This window comes from Scylla paramamosain, chromosome 20 (genome assembly GCF_035594125.1).
Source record: "Scylla paramamosain isolate STU-SP2022 chromosome 20, ASM3559412v1, whole genome shotgun sequence".
Lineage (NCBI taxonomy): Eukaryota > Metazoa > Arthropoda > Malacostraca > Decapoda > Portunidae > Scylla > Scylla paramamosain.
Genome location: NC_087170.1, coordinates 9,316,495 through 9,331,794, shown reverse-complemented (window position 1 = coordinate 9,331,794; position 15,300 = coordinate 9,316,495). Strand labels below are relative to the sequence as shown.

General features: G+C 41.7%; 1 protein-coding gene and 1 long non-coding RNA gene across 4 annotated transcripts in view; one reads left to right on the top strand and one right to left on the bottom strand.

Moving 5' to 3' along the window:
* The first annotated feature begins 281 nt into the window (after positions 1-281).
* Positions 282-10,110, top strand: LOC135110247 (uncharacterized). The gene is made up of 7 exons (XR_010273164.1): positions 282-438; positions 5,434-5,502; positions 5,685-5,882; positions 6,464-6,527; positions 6,705-6,731; positions 9,367-9,498; positions 9,665-10,110. It is a non-coding gene; the product is annotated as an uncharacterized LOC135110247 (long non-coding RNA).
* Positions 10,067-15,300, bottom strand: part of LOC135110242 (uncharacterized) — a 14,942-nt gene continuing 9,708 nt past the window's right edge. For all 3 annotated transcript variants that reach the window (XM_064022368.1, XM_064022369.1, XM_064022370.1), the window contains exon 4: positions 10,067-14,906. In XM_064022368.1, coding sequence (XP_063878438.1) covers positions 11,983-14,906 — 2,924 coding nt within the window. In that variant the 3' untranslated portion in view covers positions 10,067-11,982. The remainder of the gene's footprint in view (positions 14,907-15,300) is intronic.

The following is a 15,300-nucleotide window of genomic DNA, read 5'->3' as shown; positions in this document are numbered from 1 at the left end:
TAGTGACAATCTTGATCTTCTGACACACACACACACACACACACACACACACACACACATATATATATATATATATATATATATATATATATATATATATATATATATATATATATATATATATATATATATATATATATGACGATCGTTTTGCCCAAGAAAGTATAAATTGTAGAAAACAATAATTAACATAAATAGCTGTTCTTTAGTTTGATTTTATGCATAAAATTTATAAGCATAATAATTTTAATTTTGTTTTATTACCTTAGTTATTTCCATTTTGAGACCTATCAGAGTGGTGCTCGTAATGTGGACAAGATGAACGGGAGTAGCTGGACAAGACCAGGGAAAAATTGAGCACGTGGGACGCCGAGGCAGTAGCAAGAAGAAGGCAGCAGCATGTCTCGGTTATTCGGCAGACCCGATAGCTCGCTGAAGGTTAGTGATCGTGTGCATTGTGTGAGGTGTATATTTGTTATTTAAACGTTGACTTTATATATATTATAATGAAATACAGCCAGGTAGAGCAGCATGAAGAATGCAGGCCGGTTAGGTCATTAAGTGGTGGTCTGGGTAAGGCTTGAATTTGTAATTTTCATTTGTCTGCTGGGATCGTTTTGTGTTGAACGTTACTTAAATGAACTGTACTATATGCTGTGCTATTTTCTAGTGTCTTTTGGGGTAAATGTAAAAGGACAAAAAAAAAAAAAAAAAAAAAAAACGTTTCTATCGCGAACCATTTTTTTTTTCTCTCTCTCTCTCTCTCTCTCTCTCTCTCTCTCTCTCACATATATATATATATATATATATATATATATATATATATATATATATATATATATATATATATATATATATATATATATCTTCAGATACACATAAAACTCATATAAGGTGGGGGGAAAAGTGCCTCCTTCCTTAAAGGCAGTCCAGCAGGCGTGAAGCCCCCATTTAGGTTAGATAAGGTCAGGTAATGCTAGATTAGATTAGTGTCCGTAGGGGGTTAGGTCAGTCGCTGTAGACTTAATGAAACATTACCAAACCCAGTGGTTCCCAACCTTTTTCATTACATTATCCGTCACTGACTTCAAGTTTGTTACCCACATCATGTAAGTACAGTAATACTGTATATATCATTGATAAAGAAATGGTACAGGGCACAGCAGGGAACCACATTGGCCAGGCGACGCACCTGGCCCCACAGTCCTCAGTCTCAGTGGCTCACTGTCGCTCCCACTGCCTGCTGCTTGCTTGCCCTGTATGAGACGACCCCGTTCTGCTCCATTTTCTTTCTCACTCCCATACTACACAGATAATTACATTTGTGCGAGCACACACGCCTGTGACTCCAGATCTACATGTTCACCTTGTAGTAGCGTGCGGTGGATTTTTGCCTTATAGTTATATTTTAGTTCTTGATTAATCCAAAATTTATCAAGTCTGCCCTCAAATTGCTTAATTGATTTTGCTCCAACCACCCATTCTGACAGCTGATTCCAATTATTAACCACCCTACAAGGGAAAGCATGTTTCTTAACATCCAGTCGTGACCTCTTTTTGAACAGCTTCAGTGAATTTCCCCTACTGATGTTTTCTTCTCTGAGTGTTAATATGCCTTGACTGCAGATGCTATCATATTTATCTGTAAGTATCTTGTAGGTCTCTATCATATCTCCCCGTGCTCTTCTGTATGCCAGTGTTGGTAGGTTCAGTTTCTTTAATCTTTCTTCATAACTCAGTCCTTCGAGTCCCGGCACCATCCTTGTAGCCCTTCGCTGCACATTCTCAACCATCTCAATGTCTTTCATTAGGTGTGGACTCCATACCTGGTTAGCGTACTCCACATGTGGTCTTACCAATGCCACAAACAAAGCCTTAAATATTGTTGTATCCAATGTGACAAAGGTCCTTCTAATTATGCCCACTATTTTGTTGGCTTTGTTCACTTTCTCTGCCAGGTGATCCACACAACTTAATTTATCATTAAATATTACCCCTACATCCTTCTCAGAAGTAATCTTTTCTAGTTGTTTTTCCATTTTGTAGTCTTGATCTTCAATACTTGTTCTTCCTATCCTCATATATTTGCACTTATCCGGATGAAAACTTAACAGCCATTTTTCACTCCATGAGTATAGCTCCATAGCATCCTGCTGCAGCTTTAGGCAATCATCTTTTTCTTTTATACACCTGAATATCTTTGTATCGTCAGCATACAGGTAAACTTCGCTGTTATTTAATATACTTACAGGGAGGTCATTAATAAATATGACAAACAACAATGGCCCAAGAACAGATCCCTGTGGCACTTCACTAGTCACTGGCTTCCATCTTGACATTTCTCCCTTTAACACCACTCTTTGTTGTCTATGTGTTAGAAATGCTGTAATCCATTCCAGGTATTCCATTCCAATTCCATAACTTTTGATTTTACTTAGCAGTCTTCGATGTGCAACTCTGTCAAAAGCCTTCATGAAATCACAGTATATTACATCCACTGCATGTCCCTCATCAATATATTCAGTCCATTTGTCCAAAACCTTTATGAGTTGAAGTACTGTTGATCGCCCAGAGATAAAGCCATATTGCTTTTCACTAAATAAACCATGGCTTCTCATATGTGCCATTATCTCCTCCCTCATCATTGTTTCAAAAATTTTACATATAATGCTAGTTAAACTAACAGGCCTGTAATTTTCTGGATCATGCTTGGAGCCCTTTTTAAATATAGGTGTAATGTTAGCAATAAGCCAATCTCGCGGGAGCTCCTTATGTGTAAAGGAGTACTGGTATATTATTTCTAAAGGCACCGACAATAGTTCCGCCGTTTCTTTTATAATCCTGGGATGTATTCCGTCAGGTCCCGGAGATTTGTACTTCTTTAGATTTTTAATGATCATTTCAATTTTTTCTTTATTTATTTGCAGGTGATTCAATGATGGTACATTCTTCACCTCACAGTGCGGTACCTCGCCTTCTGGCTCCATAACAAACACTTTTGAGAATTGCTCTGCTAAAACTTCAACTTTTTCCAGATCATTTTCAGTTCGACCTCCTTCCACAGTGCTCTTGTACAAATCCGTAGGGTTTTCCTTCACATTCTTTGCTATCTCCCTTTCTTTTAGCTTCACGGCATCTTGGGTTTCTTTCCTAATTTGATTGTTCAGTCTCCTGTACTCATTCTCTGTCTCCAGATACTCATTTCTAGTGAGCACATTTAAATTATCTTTCTTTAAGGAATTCATTCTTGTCCACAACCTTTGTTTCCTTTTAATCTTAGACCATAACTTCATGTTCATTGGCAAATTGTTATTCAACCTTTTCCTGGATTTATCTAGATTCCCCATTTTTCTTGTGGGTACACTTTTCTTGGTTGCGGCATGCAATTTAGACTTGAATTTGTCCCACATTTCCTCAATATTGGTTGACTCGGAAAGGTATTTGACCCAGTCAATATCAAGTTCCTTTCTTAGTAAGTCATAATCTGCTTTATCATACAAATACATGGTTTTTCTTTCATGAGCCACGATCTCCTCCATATTACAAGTAACTTGTATCACAGCATGATCACTTCTCCCCAAAGCATTTCTGATAGTGACCTCTTCAACAATTGATTCTTCATTTGTGAAAAACAAATCTAGTGTATTACCAACACTTTCGCCCCTTAGTCTGGTAATGTCCTCCACATGTTGAATCAAAAAGCAGTCTCGCACCTTCTCCACAAATTTTGTTCCAAAATCATTCATTCCTGTGCTGGTAGTGCAGTTCTTCCAATTTATTTGAGGCAAATTGAAGTCTCCCATCAAAATCTTGTATGCAGCTTTTATCCTTGTTACTTCTTGCAGTACATCCAGCAGCAGTTGGTTATTTTCCTCCCGACTGTTTGGACTTCGATATACAAAGGTTAAAATAAGTCTCTCGCCTTGAAACATAATTTCCAGACAGCAATACTCACAGAAACATGATGCCAAATCAACTTTGTTATACTTGATGCCCTTTTTCATGTATATCAAGAGACCTCTACTCTCATCACTCATGACATTACATTCTTCTAGTTCATATCCATCAATGCTATATTCTTCAAGATTTCTTCGATATCTAAAATGTTTTGGTTTAACTTCAGAGAGGGCAACACACACACACACACACACACACACTTGTAACAATATGAATGTGTTTATCCACAGCCTTCCATTACCATCTTGTTGGGAACCACTGATCTAACCTAATTTAATGTTATCTGGCCTTTCCCGTGAGCTACATTCCCTATGACACCTCACACACTTCCTCCTTGTGGCAGAACACAGTATTCACATAAAAAAAAAAAAAGTTAGGAAGTCTTTATTACTCTTGTAAAATTGGGCAGTGTTCATGAAACAACCAAAAGCAACACCTGCCCACAAACAATTTCTTTTGACTGATTGCAGTTCAACCTGTTTCTTGCATCTCTGTCAAAACAAAGTGCTATGATTAGTTAGATTAATTAAGGATTTTCAATTTGTCCTGTGATATTGTCTCTGAAAAAAAAAAAAAAAAAATGCGGCATTATTGATCTGCTTTGTGTTGGTGCATAGAAGTTGCAAAATGAATGTATGGATTAGTGGCTTGATGTTGTGCTGCTCTCCCTTGTGGCATCCCACCCTGGAAGTGATGAAATTTAAAAGCATAGGCAGCATTATGATAACATTTTGATGCATATATATATATATATATATATATATATATATATATATATATATATATATATATATATATATATATATATATATATATATATATATATATATATATATATATATATATATATATATATATATATATATATATATATATATATATATATATATATATATATATATATATATATATATATATATATATATATATATATATATATATATATATATATATATATATATATATATATATATATATATATATATATATATATATATATATATATATATATATATATATATATATATATATATATATATATATATATATATATATATATATATATATATATATATATATATATATATATATATATATATATATATATATATATATATATATATATATATATATAGTTCAAACTGCTCAGAATGAAAGGATCTAGCTGATGATATGGGTATGAATTGCTGCTAAGATGAGTGAACTTTTTGATAAATATAAATAGCTCTCTTGGTTTATTACTACAGAGACGATGGGAAGTTATAGTTAGATCATTTTGGAGATAGGAGTGGTAGGTGGACATCATTAAATGCTACAGAAACTGAAATTGCTGTGTGTACGGGTGATAGCTCCTTTTCCTTTATGTTTTTACTTATGGGTATCTGGACGTCTAGACTATAGTTATGGTTAAATAGTTCATGCATTGGATTAAAATTATGTATTTATGGGTACATTTAACTTGATTGTCTGTTTCAGAAGCAGCTACCTTTACTGTGTATGGCAGCAGCATCAGTAGCATCAGTATCAGCACCAACAGGAGGCAAGGTGAGGATAGTCACGTACAGTTTCCAGATGGGATCCCATTCTTGATTTGGACATGATGCTTATACACATGTTAGACTTCTGATGTTACTGATGTGAAAATACCTCTGAAAATTGTCTGTTATATGGAGCTAGATCATCAGTTAGTTTTTAGATGTTAATTTATATATGTACATTTTTTTCAGGATGAGTCAGACTTCCTTCAGAAACAGTGTATGATAAAATAATATTCTGCTGGAGTAAGTGCTCTATTATTGAGACCCTGCTGACTCCTTGGGAATGTCATTCTACCTGTGATAATTCCTGCCAGAACTTCCATTAGTCTGACGAATGAGCTGAGGAGGGGGAGAATGTTATACTTTATGGCAGTTTCATAATCCAGTGTAAGTGTACAACATTGATCATGTTATGGTAACTTCAAAGTCTAAGTTAACATGTGAAAACATTGTGTTTGGGCATAATATGCTGTCTTAGCAAAATCTAAGTAGAGATATTGTTAAAGTTGCTGGATGTCAAGGACCATAACCAGGATTTGTTGGATCTCAGAAATATACACCACAATAATATGAAATTAAGCAAGTAATTAACTCGGTATTATGGAAGTGCTTGCTGTGTTGCTTAAAGATTACCAGTGTGACCCTGTTCCGTGCCAGTTTCTTTATGGAAAGAGTTACACTTGTATAACCATTGCCATCATGATCTTGTTGCCATATTATAATTAAGTCAGTTTGCACTTTGGCATGGGACATGTGAATTTAGTGAGATAGGATATATGTGGCATGGTACTGACTCATTGGCTGCATATAGCCTTTGGGGATCAGGCTGTGCCCAGAGCAACTCTAGGCCAAGTCAGGCCCATCTTTTTGTAGGGTGGTGCCAGGAGCCGAGGAGACAAACTGGTGCTAGTATTGTTGGGTTGTGCTCAAGCCAGATGTGGTGCTCATATGTGTTAACTTTTTTCCAGAAGCAGCAGCTGTTATAGAGACCACTGAGGATGCTGTGTTGCAGCAGTAGTAGCAGCACTTGAGGTGAGGCAAGGCAAGATGCTTTGGTGGGATTTTACTTGAAGGGTTGACATGATGCGCAAACACATGTTAGACTTCTGACTTCACAGATGTGAAATATTCAACTGAGGAATTGCCTTTATTATTTATGAAAATAGATCACTGCCTTGTGCTAATTTTTGTCTTTGTATCTCATTTCAGGATGAGTCTGTCTTCCAGTCTATTCTGGTAAGTGAATATCTTGTGTAGGTTTTGTTTGTAATGGTCAGAAATGTGATTTAATTGCATAGGTACAATCATTATAGTTTTCATAAGTTGTTAGTGGTGTATTTTTCATAAGTTGTTAGTGGTGTATATTTATGGATAAATTTGGGGTTAATCAGTTATAGTAAAAAAGAGAAAAAAAAAATCCAGGCACAAGTACTGTCCTGTTAGTTGCACATAACCTTCAGGAAATCAAAATGTGCCAAGAGTAATTCCAGGCCAAAGTCATGCCCATCCTTTTGTGGGATGTGCCAGGAGGTGTTGGGACAAGCTGTGGTGCAGGATCCAGGGGCCGTTCCTATGAAGAATATTTAGTATTTCAATCCACTCACACTTAAGTATTGTCTGGGAGCACTTAGCCGAGCAGGGTACTTAAGTACTACTTTCAGAAACGCTGAGCGCTCGTTCAGCAAAGTATTCTTGGGAGAACTTAAGTGCTGGATACCAGTATGAAAAGAAGCAGAAAGCTAAACACATATCTATTAAAATGAAAGAAATACTGCTGAAAGTACATAAAGTTAAATTGAACATATTAACGATGTAAAAGGAAGGAAATACAAATTTTAGAGATAAGAAATAGACTGCAATGTGTAATTTCAAACAAAATTTTTTTTCTGGCTTGTACCTTGACAGTTTGTTTACATTCATCAGCTATCTCAGTAGGCAGCATCTCTCTCTCTCTCTCTCTCTCTCTCTCTCTCTCTCTCTCTCTCTCTCTCTCTCTCTCTCTCTCTCTCTCTCTCTCTCTCTCTCTCTCTCTCTCTCTCTCTCTCTCTCTCTCTCTCTCTCTCTCTCTCTCTCTCTCTCTCTCTCTCTCTCTCTCTCTCTCTCTCTCTCTCTCTCTCTCTCTCTCTCTCTCTCTCTCTCTCTCTCTCTCTCTCTCTCTCTCTCTCTCTCTCTCTCTTACATCCTAATGTGTACCATCTGTAGCTCCCACCACTCCAGGGAAGCCACCAATTACCATGAAGTTAGCTTGTTTTCATTGAATGTCACCTTTTGCAATGGTGTTTTCCACAACCTTGCTGGCCTATACCCTTGGAAAGCTTATGGACCTGATGGGGTCCCTCCTATTGTTCTCCAAAACTGCCTTCGTGCTTGCACCTTGCCTAGTCAGACTCTTTCAACTCCTGTCAACATGTACCTTTCTTTCTTGCTGAAAGTTTGCCTACATTCAGCCTGTTCCTAAAAAGGGTGACTGTTTTAATCCCTCAAACTACCATCCTATTGCTTTAATTTCCTGCTTATCTAAAGTTTTTGAATCCATTCTCAATAGGAGGATTCTTAAACATCTACCACTTCACAACCTTAAATCCGATCGCCAGTATGGGTTCTGTCAAGGCTGCTCTATTGGTGATCTGACTTTCCTTACTAAGTCTTGGTCATCCTCTTTTAGAGATTTAGGTGAAACCTTTGCTGTTGCCTTAGACATATCAAAAGCTTTTGATAGAGCTGGCATAAAGCTTTGATTTCAAATTACTCTCCTATGGTTTCATAATTTTCTCTGTAATTTTATCTCAAGTTTCCTTTCTGGTTGTTCTATTGCTGCTGTGGTAGATGGTCACTATTCTAAATCTGTTAACAGTGATGTTCCTCAGGGTTCTGTCCTGCCACCCACTCTCTTCCTATTATTCATCAATGATCTAAACCAAATTTCTTGTCTATCCACTCCTATGCTGATGATACCACCCTGCCTTGCCTGCTTGCCTTGCCCTGCCCTGTCTACTTTCTTTCACCCCTATTCTGTCCACCTCTCTAATGCAAGAGTTAACCAGTATTCTCAATCAATCATTCATCCTTTTCTCTGGTAAACTCTGGAACTCCCTGCCTGCTTTTGTATTTCCACCTTCCTAGTGGGAGGTTTCAAGACACTTATCCTTCAATTTTTGAGTACTGCTTCGGACCCTGTTTGGGGACCAGCATTTCAGTGGGCTTTTTTTTCCCTTGGCCAGTGACCCTCCTACATTAAAAAAAAAAAAAGACTGGTTGGAAATTTTATAAATCTTATCACAAAGGCTGGCATTACAAGGGCATCCAAAGTCTGCACTATCACTTGACTAATGGCTTGCTGGGATAAGCCAAGGTCATTGCCACTGCAGAGCTGCATTTTCCCAGTAGCCAGATACCGCAGTGTTGTGGCCACCTTTATTTCTACACACACTTACTACCTTGCTCTTGTTGGTCTTATGTGCAGTGGCATCTCGCACCATATCACACCAGCAATATCTCCTCACAGTCTAGTCTGTACCTTTCTGCGAGTTCAGCGTCTTCATACACATTTAAAATGTCTTCTAGGCCTGTTAATCCTTGGCCTCCATCTCCTCTCTCCTTGTGGTTCATCCATCTTAATTGTGAATACTCAAGTGTTAAAAAAGCAAGTTGAGACACCTCATCCACAACACTTGACTTCGTTGAGTGTGCTTAGGCAGAACAAGTGTTTCGGAATGTAGGACTTAAGCATTCTGCCAGTACTTAAGTGTAAAATTTGAAAATTCCATCTTCTAAGTGTACTTAACAATACTAAGTATTCTTCATAGGTACAACCCCAGGAACCTTGTGTTTCACAAAGTTTCTGGTAGTCATGTGTATTAATGTGTTTCAGAAGCAGCTAGTCGGGTCTTGAAGATGACGGCCTGCAAGTTATCATCAGATGACAAAGACTGACTTGTATGAACTTGAAACCTTCCTCACAAAATGATAGTGCAGTTCTGCAGCATCAAATTCAAGACATCAGGTGAGGAAATAAAAGTTTTTGTCATGACCTTTTACTTTAGTAGACATGATGTTCATACACATGTTAGACTTCTGAAAACACTGATGTCAAGATTTCACTGAGAAGTTTTATTGTACTGTGTGTGAATGAGTCATGTGCAGATATTAATTGTATATTTCTCTTACAGCACAAGACAGTTGTCCTTCATTAGTAAAAATATTTCTGAACTCAGCCATGGCCCAATATAGAATATTCACTAAAAAATTACTCATACCTGTACTGTTTTTTCAAGTAGTATTTGACTGTGTACATTGAATGCACAATATCATATATTTTCTGTTTTGAAGTTGATGCTGAACTATGGTTAATTAAGGAAAGCAGTGCCTGTTGCTGTATGAAGAGAGAAAATTAATGTGAATCATACCTGACTGAGGTAGTCTGGCCTTGAGGCAAGTCATGTAAGGAAGCTACCTTGAGAGGTGCTGTGAGTTTTATTTATATATTTGTGTGTGTATTTATTTATTTTGTCCAAGAGTAAATGGAGGATATTTTCAGATAGGTGGCACTTATGAAAAGAAAGCATGGTTAATTTTGTGATAGAAATTTTTTTTCACAATATATGAATGGAAGAACTACTGAGTTTTCTTTGTCCGTTTATCAGGTTTGCAAATGCAACTTAAAGTAACACAAGTATGCCTTGTACATAGGGGCATTGTAGAGAAATGTTTGTCTACATTTCAAAGACATGGACGAAGGTATGCTCTTATGCTGTTGCAGGCACGAGTCAGTCAGCATGCATCATGTGGAGCAGCTGCTAAATAAAAAATTAAGGTTTGGAATTTACAGTTTTGTGTTAGCAAATGACAACTAAAAATTGCAAATTAATGAATTGACAACAGTGGAAATTATTATTTAGGAGTTGATGCTTTATGATAGATGCTGTAACTGCTCAACAGTATACGCAGGTGTTCTAGATGGTGGTGCAACCAAGACTTTTTGTGGAAATGTTAGCTTGTCAACAGTGCCTGTTGTATGAAGGTCTGCACTGTCTCCTGTTGCCAAGGTTGTCTACCATAACCCTGCATACTATGGTGATGTAGGTACAGGGTTCTTCTTGTTGTTGAGAAATGTGTCTGCCATTCCAGGACTTACTTGGCATGTTTGTTGGATTTCGATTCCAAGAACCTACAGTGGATGAAACTGAGGCTCTGCCTCTACCATTTTGCCAATCACTTTCTAAAGTTGCACCTGGCTGACCTCTGTGTGAAGGTTTTACATGCCTTGCTGCTGGGTCAGTATCCCACTGGCGATGATCTGTGGCATATCTCTGGTCTCCTCGCATGGAAGGATGTTGACCATGTGCCCGGTACTGTTGGCGGTGATCACCCCCACCCAGAGTGACATGGACCCCGGGCAAACCACCTTCACTGGTGAGTCTCTGTGATGCCTGCGGACTGCTGACAGATGCAAAGACTGTGCCTGAAGCAGGTGACTGTGGTGTGAGGTGCATTTGTGTATTGAAATCTTCCAGCTGAAACCGGGAGCTTCCCTCTGCAGGCATGACATGACCCAGGATGATACGACCTCTGAACCCAGCAGGGATTTTGTACCCTGGTGCCCCTGGGATATTCTGTCCTGGCTGAATGGGTGCCCCAGGGCGCCGCTGCATCACTGATGTGTCCATGCCGTGATTGACTGGCATTGTTATGACATTGAGGATGGGACCACCTTCACCATTAGGTAATATCTGAGAACTGCCAGGCTCACCAGGCACCAAAGGCACCCCCATTGCCATTGTCTGTACTGATCCCATGCCATCCCTGCCCCCACCTGCAGCTCCAAAGACCCCACTACCTGAGGGTCTGGGAATAGAGGGTTGATTGGTTTCCCTTTGGTCTGAATATGAAGGCTGAGCTGGGCTGTGTTCTGGAGTGGGCAGTGAGCCAGGACCATAATGTTGCTGGGGACTGGGGAATGAAGCTGGAACTGAGGGCTGATGGGGAGTGTGATGGTCTGGTGTTAGAGGTCGACCTGGACTTTGGGAATAATCTGGAATGTGCGGCTGATCAGGAGTCGGGGAGTAGTCTGGAATGTGGTCTGGAGTTCTGGAGTAATCTGGAATAACATGGTCTGGCAATGGGTCTGAGGTGTAGGGAAGTCCCGGAGTGGAGACATGTGGAGGTGTGTCAAATTGGCCTGCAACTCTGGGCTGATCTGGAACATGTGGCTGGGAGGTGTATGGAATTCGGGACTGGTGTGATATGGGGAGTTGATCTGGTGTTTGGGAGTCTGAGATAGAGGGTTGGGAATGGTCTGGTGAGTGGGAATAATCTGGAGTATGGGACTGGGAATAGTATGGAATATCAGGCTGGGAATGGTCTGGTGAGTGGGAATAATCTGGAACATCAGGCTGGGTATAGTCTGGAATGTCAGGCTGGGAATGGTCTGGTAAATCGGAATAGTATGGAATATCAGGCTGAGAATAGTCTAGAATGTGGGATTGATTCAGGTCTTGGAAGTAATCTGGAATATTGGGCTGGGAATGGTCTGGGGGGTGGGAATAGTCTGGAGTATTGGACCAGTCTGATGAGTGGGAATACTGTGGAACATGGGGCTGGGAATGGCCTGAGGAGTGGGAATAATCTGGAATATTGGACTGGTCTGGTGAGTGGGAATAGTCTGGAATATGGGGCTGGGAATGGTATGGTGAGTGGGAATAGTCTGGAATATCAGGCTGGGAATAGTCTGGAATATGGGGCTGGTCTGGAGAATGGGAATAATCTGGAATATTAGGCTGGGAATAGTCTGGAATATCAGGCTGGAATAGTCTGGGGAGTGGGAATAGTCTGGAATATCAGGCTGTGAATGGTCTGGGGAGTGGGAATAGTCTGGAATATTGGGCTGGTCTGGTGAACGGGAATAGTCTGGAATATCAGGCTGGGAATAGTCTGGGGAGTGGGAATAGTCTGGAATATCAGGCTGGGAATGGTCTGGGGAGTGGGAATAGTCTGGAATATCAGGCTGGGAATGGTCTGGGGAGTGGGAATAGTCTGGAATATCGGGCTGGGAATGGTCTGGGGAGTGGGAATAGTCTGGAATATCAGGCTGGTCTGGTGAATGGGAATAGTCTGGAATATCAGGCTGGGAATAGTCTGGGGAGTGGGAATAGTCTGGAATATTGGGCTGGGAATGGTCTGGGGAATGGGAATAGTCTGGAATATTGGGCTGGTCTGGGGAGTGGGAATAGTCTGGAATATCAGGCTGGGAATAGTCTGGGGAGTGGGAATAGTCTGGAATATTGGGCTGGGAATGGTCTGGGGAATGGGAATAGTCTGGAATATTGGGCTGGTCTGGGGAGTGGGAATAGTCTGGAATATCAGGCTGGGAATAGTCTGGGGAGTGGGAATATTCAGGCTGGGAATGGTCTGGGGAGTGGGAATAGTCTGGAATATCAGGCTGGGAATGGTCTGGGGAGTGGGAATAGTCTGGAATATCAGGCTGGGAATGGTCTGGGGAGTGGGAATAGTCTGGAATATCGGGCTGGGAATGGTCTGGGGAGTGGGAATAGTCTGGAATATCAGGCTGGGAATGGTCTGGAGAGTGGGAATAGTCTGGAATATCAGGCTGGGAATGGTCTGGGGAGTGGGAATAGTCTGGAATATCAGGCTGGTCTGGGGAGCGGGAATAGTCTGGAATATCAGGCTGGAAATGGTCTGGTGAGTGAGAATAGTCTGGAATATCAGGCTGGGAATGGTCTGGGGAATAGGAATAGTCTGGAATATCAGGCTGGGAATGGTCAGGGGAGTGGGAATAGTCTGGAATATCAAGCTGGTCTGGGAAGTGGGAATAGTCTGGAATATCGGGCTGGGAATGGTCTGGGGAGTGGGAATAGTCTGGAATATTGGGCTGATCTGGAGCTGACACGAACTGGTATTGCGGCAGGGCGGGAGTTGTGGTCTGCAGCTGGTGGACAACAGCTGGGGAGTGGCCCTCAGTCTGGTCTGGATGCGGGCGCGGCACAGGCGGGGCGGGCGTCGGGTACAGAGTGTTCAGGTCCAGCTCCAAGGGCTGCACGTGAAAGACCTTTGGATCCAGGTCCAGGTACGGGGCGTCGTAGTCGATCGTCGTGCGGTAGTCAGTCGGGTAATCGAAGTTGTAGTACATGGATGGGTTGTATCTGTAGTCCTCAGACAGTCCATTCCAGTCACTGCCTTCGGGAGGTGTCCCGCGTTGCCCCTGGTAGTAGGCAGCACTGTCCACCTGGCCTGCTGCCTGAGGGACCACCTGGCTCCCACCACGCTCCTGCTCCTGATACTCTTGTTGAGACACGCGGCCAATCTCACTTTCCTTAGGAGGGTCTCCGTTGCCGCCCACCAAGCCTTCCTTGGCCGGGACCACCTTGGTTTCCGGTCGGGTGCGGTGCGTGTCTGGTGGGAGGTGGGCTGCCTTCTGCGGCAGGTCTGGCTGGTGCACCGTCTCCATGATGCTGTCCACCATGTCTGACATATCCATTAGCACGTGACTTATATTCTTGGCATTCTGTTCCTGCGTCCCTTCGTTTTCGAAAGAGGGTTGGGCGTGGTGGGGCGGGTAATTCTCCTGCAGGGTACTAGAGTGTGCTGTGCCTAGATATGAGCCGCGTTTGGCCTGGCCGCCCAGAGTGGCAATAGTAGATTCCCCGTCGGGAGTGGAGAGAGCCGATGCAGTGCCGTGCTCGCCGAGCTCCGTCTCATAGTGAGAAGTGGGAGTAAACTCGATCTGGGCGTGGGTAGTGGCGGCGTCAGGAGCTCTGGCCCTGGCATCCGCTGAGCCGCCCCGCTGGTCAGCACCCACAGTGGAGGCGAGAACGGGGTCATCTGCTCCGTGGTGGTCTGTGACCTGCGCTCTGGAGGAGGAGTTCTCCCCAAGAATGACCGCAGCTTGGGTCACCTTGCCCCTACTCAGGGTCACAGCTGATCCGTCCACGCCGCGCATGTTGCCCGCCACTCGAGTCTGGCTATGTCCGCCCCTGTTCAGGGCCTCAGCCGTGAAATAACTTGTGGGATCAACCATTCCCCTGTGCCCCACGTCCCGCTGAAAAGTCTCATCTAATATGGCTAGCTGGTCTCCTCGTCTGGCGTGTCGGCGCCGACTTTGCCCCCTGCTCTTTCCTCTCCTGTCCTCCCTGGCATCGTGCCTGTGGAATATCTGTCCGTCCTTCACGATTGTGTCAGAATCAATTATGCCATTGTGTCTCGAGGTCAGGCTCTTGAGAGTAGCCTGGTTGAGGGGACGCGCGGCTTCTCCTGTCTTACCGTCCCCGGGACGGCCGTCAAAGTTACTGGAATTCCGAGGAGTCTGGCTGTAGTCACTAGATCTGGCAGGTGGAGACAGGAAAGGCGCCTCCTTCTGCTGCTTTTGCTGGTTTGCGTCTGTGATGTCGCTGATGACTGCAAATAGAAATTTAAATGATGAATATACTCTAGTGAAGGTGAGAAGAGTAATAAATTGAGGTCAGTCATTGATAGAGGAAATAATTAATTGATTTTAAGCTTAGAGTAGTTTCGATTTGTGACAATAATGCAACACTTTATTTTATTTTTTTCCCACGCATAGATGCTCAGAACATTATGTTTTTAACTCAGTGTTGGCTCATAACTCTATAGAAATCGACTTTCCACTGATATAAGAGTAAGACTAGCAGTGTTTTCAAAGTGGTGTCTGAGCAGCAGACCAAGACCGGCATTATTTAACAACCCATCTGAAAAATTTTGTCGAATAGGAAATTCGTAGGGATGATTATTCCTTGCAGATGACGAAAGGGAAAAGGCTTTCTTAATTAAT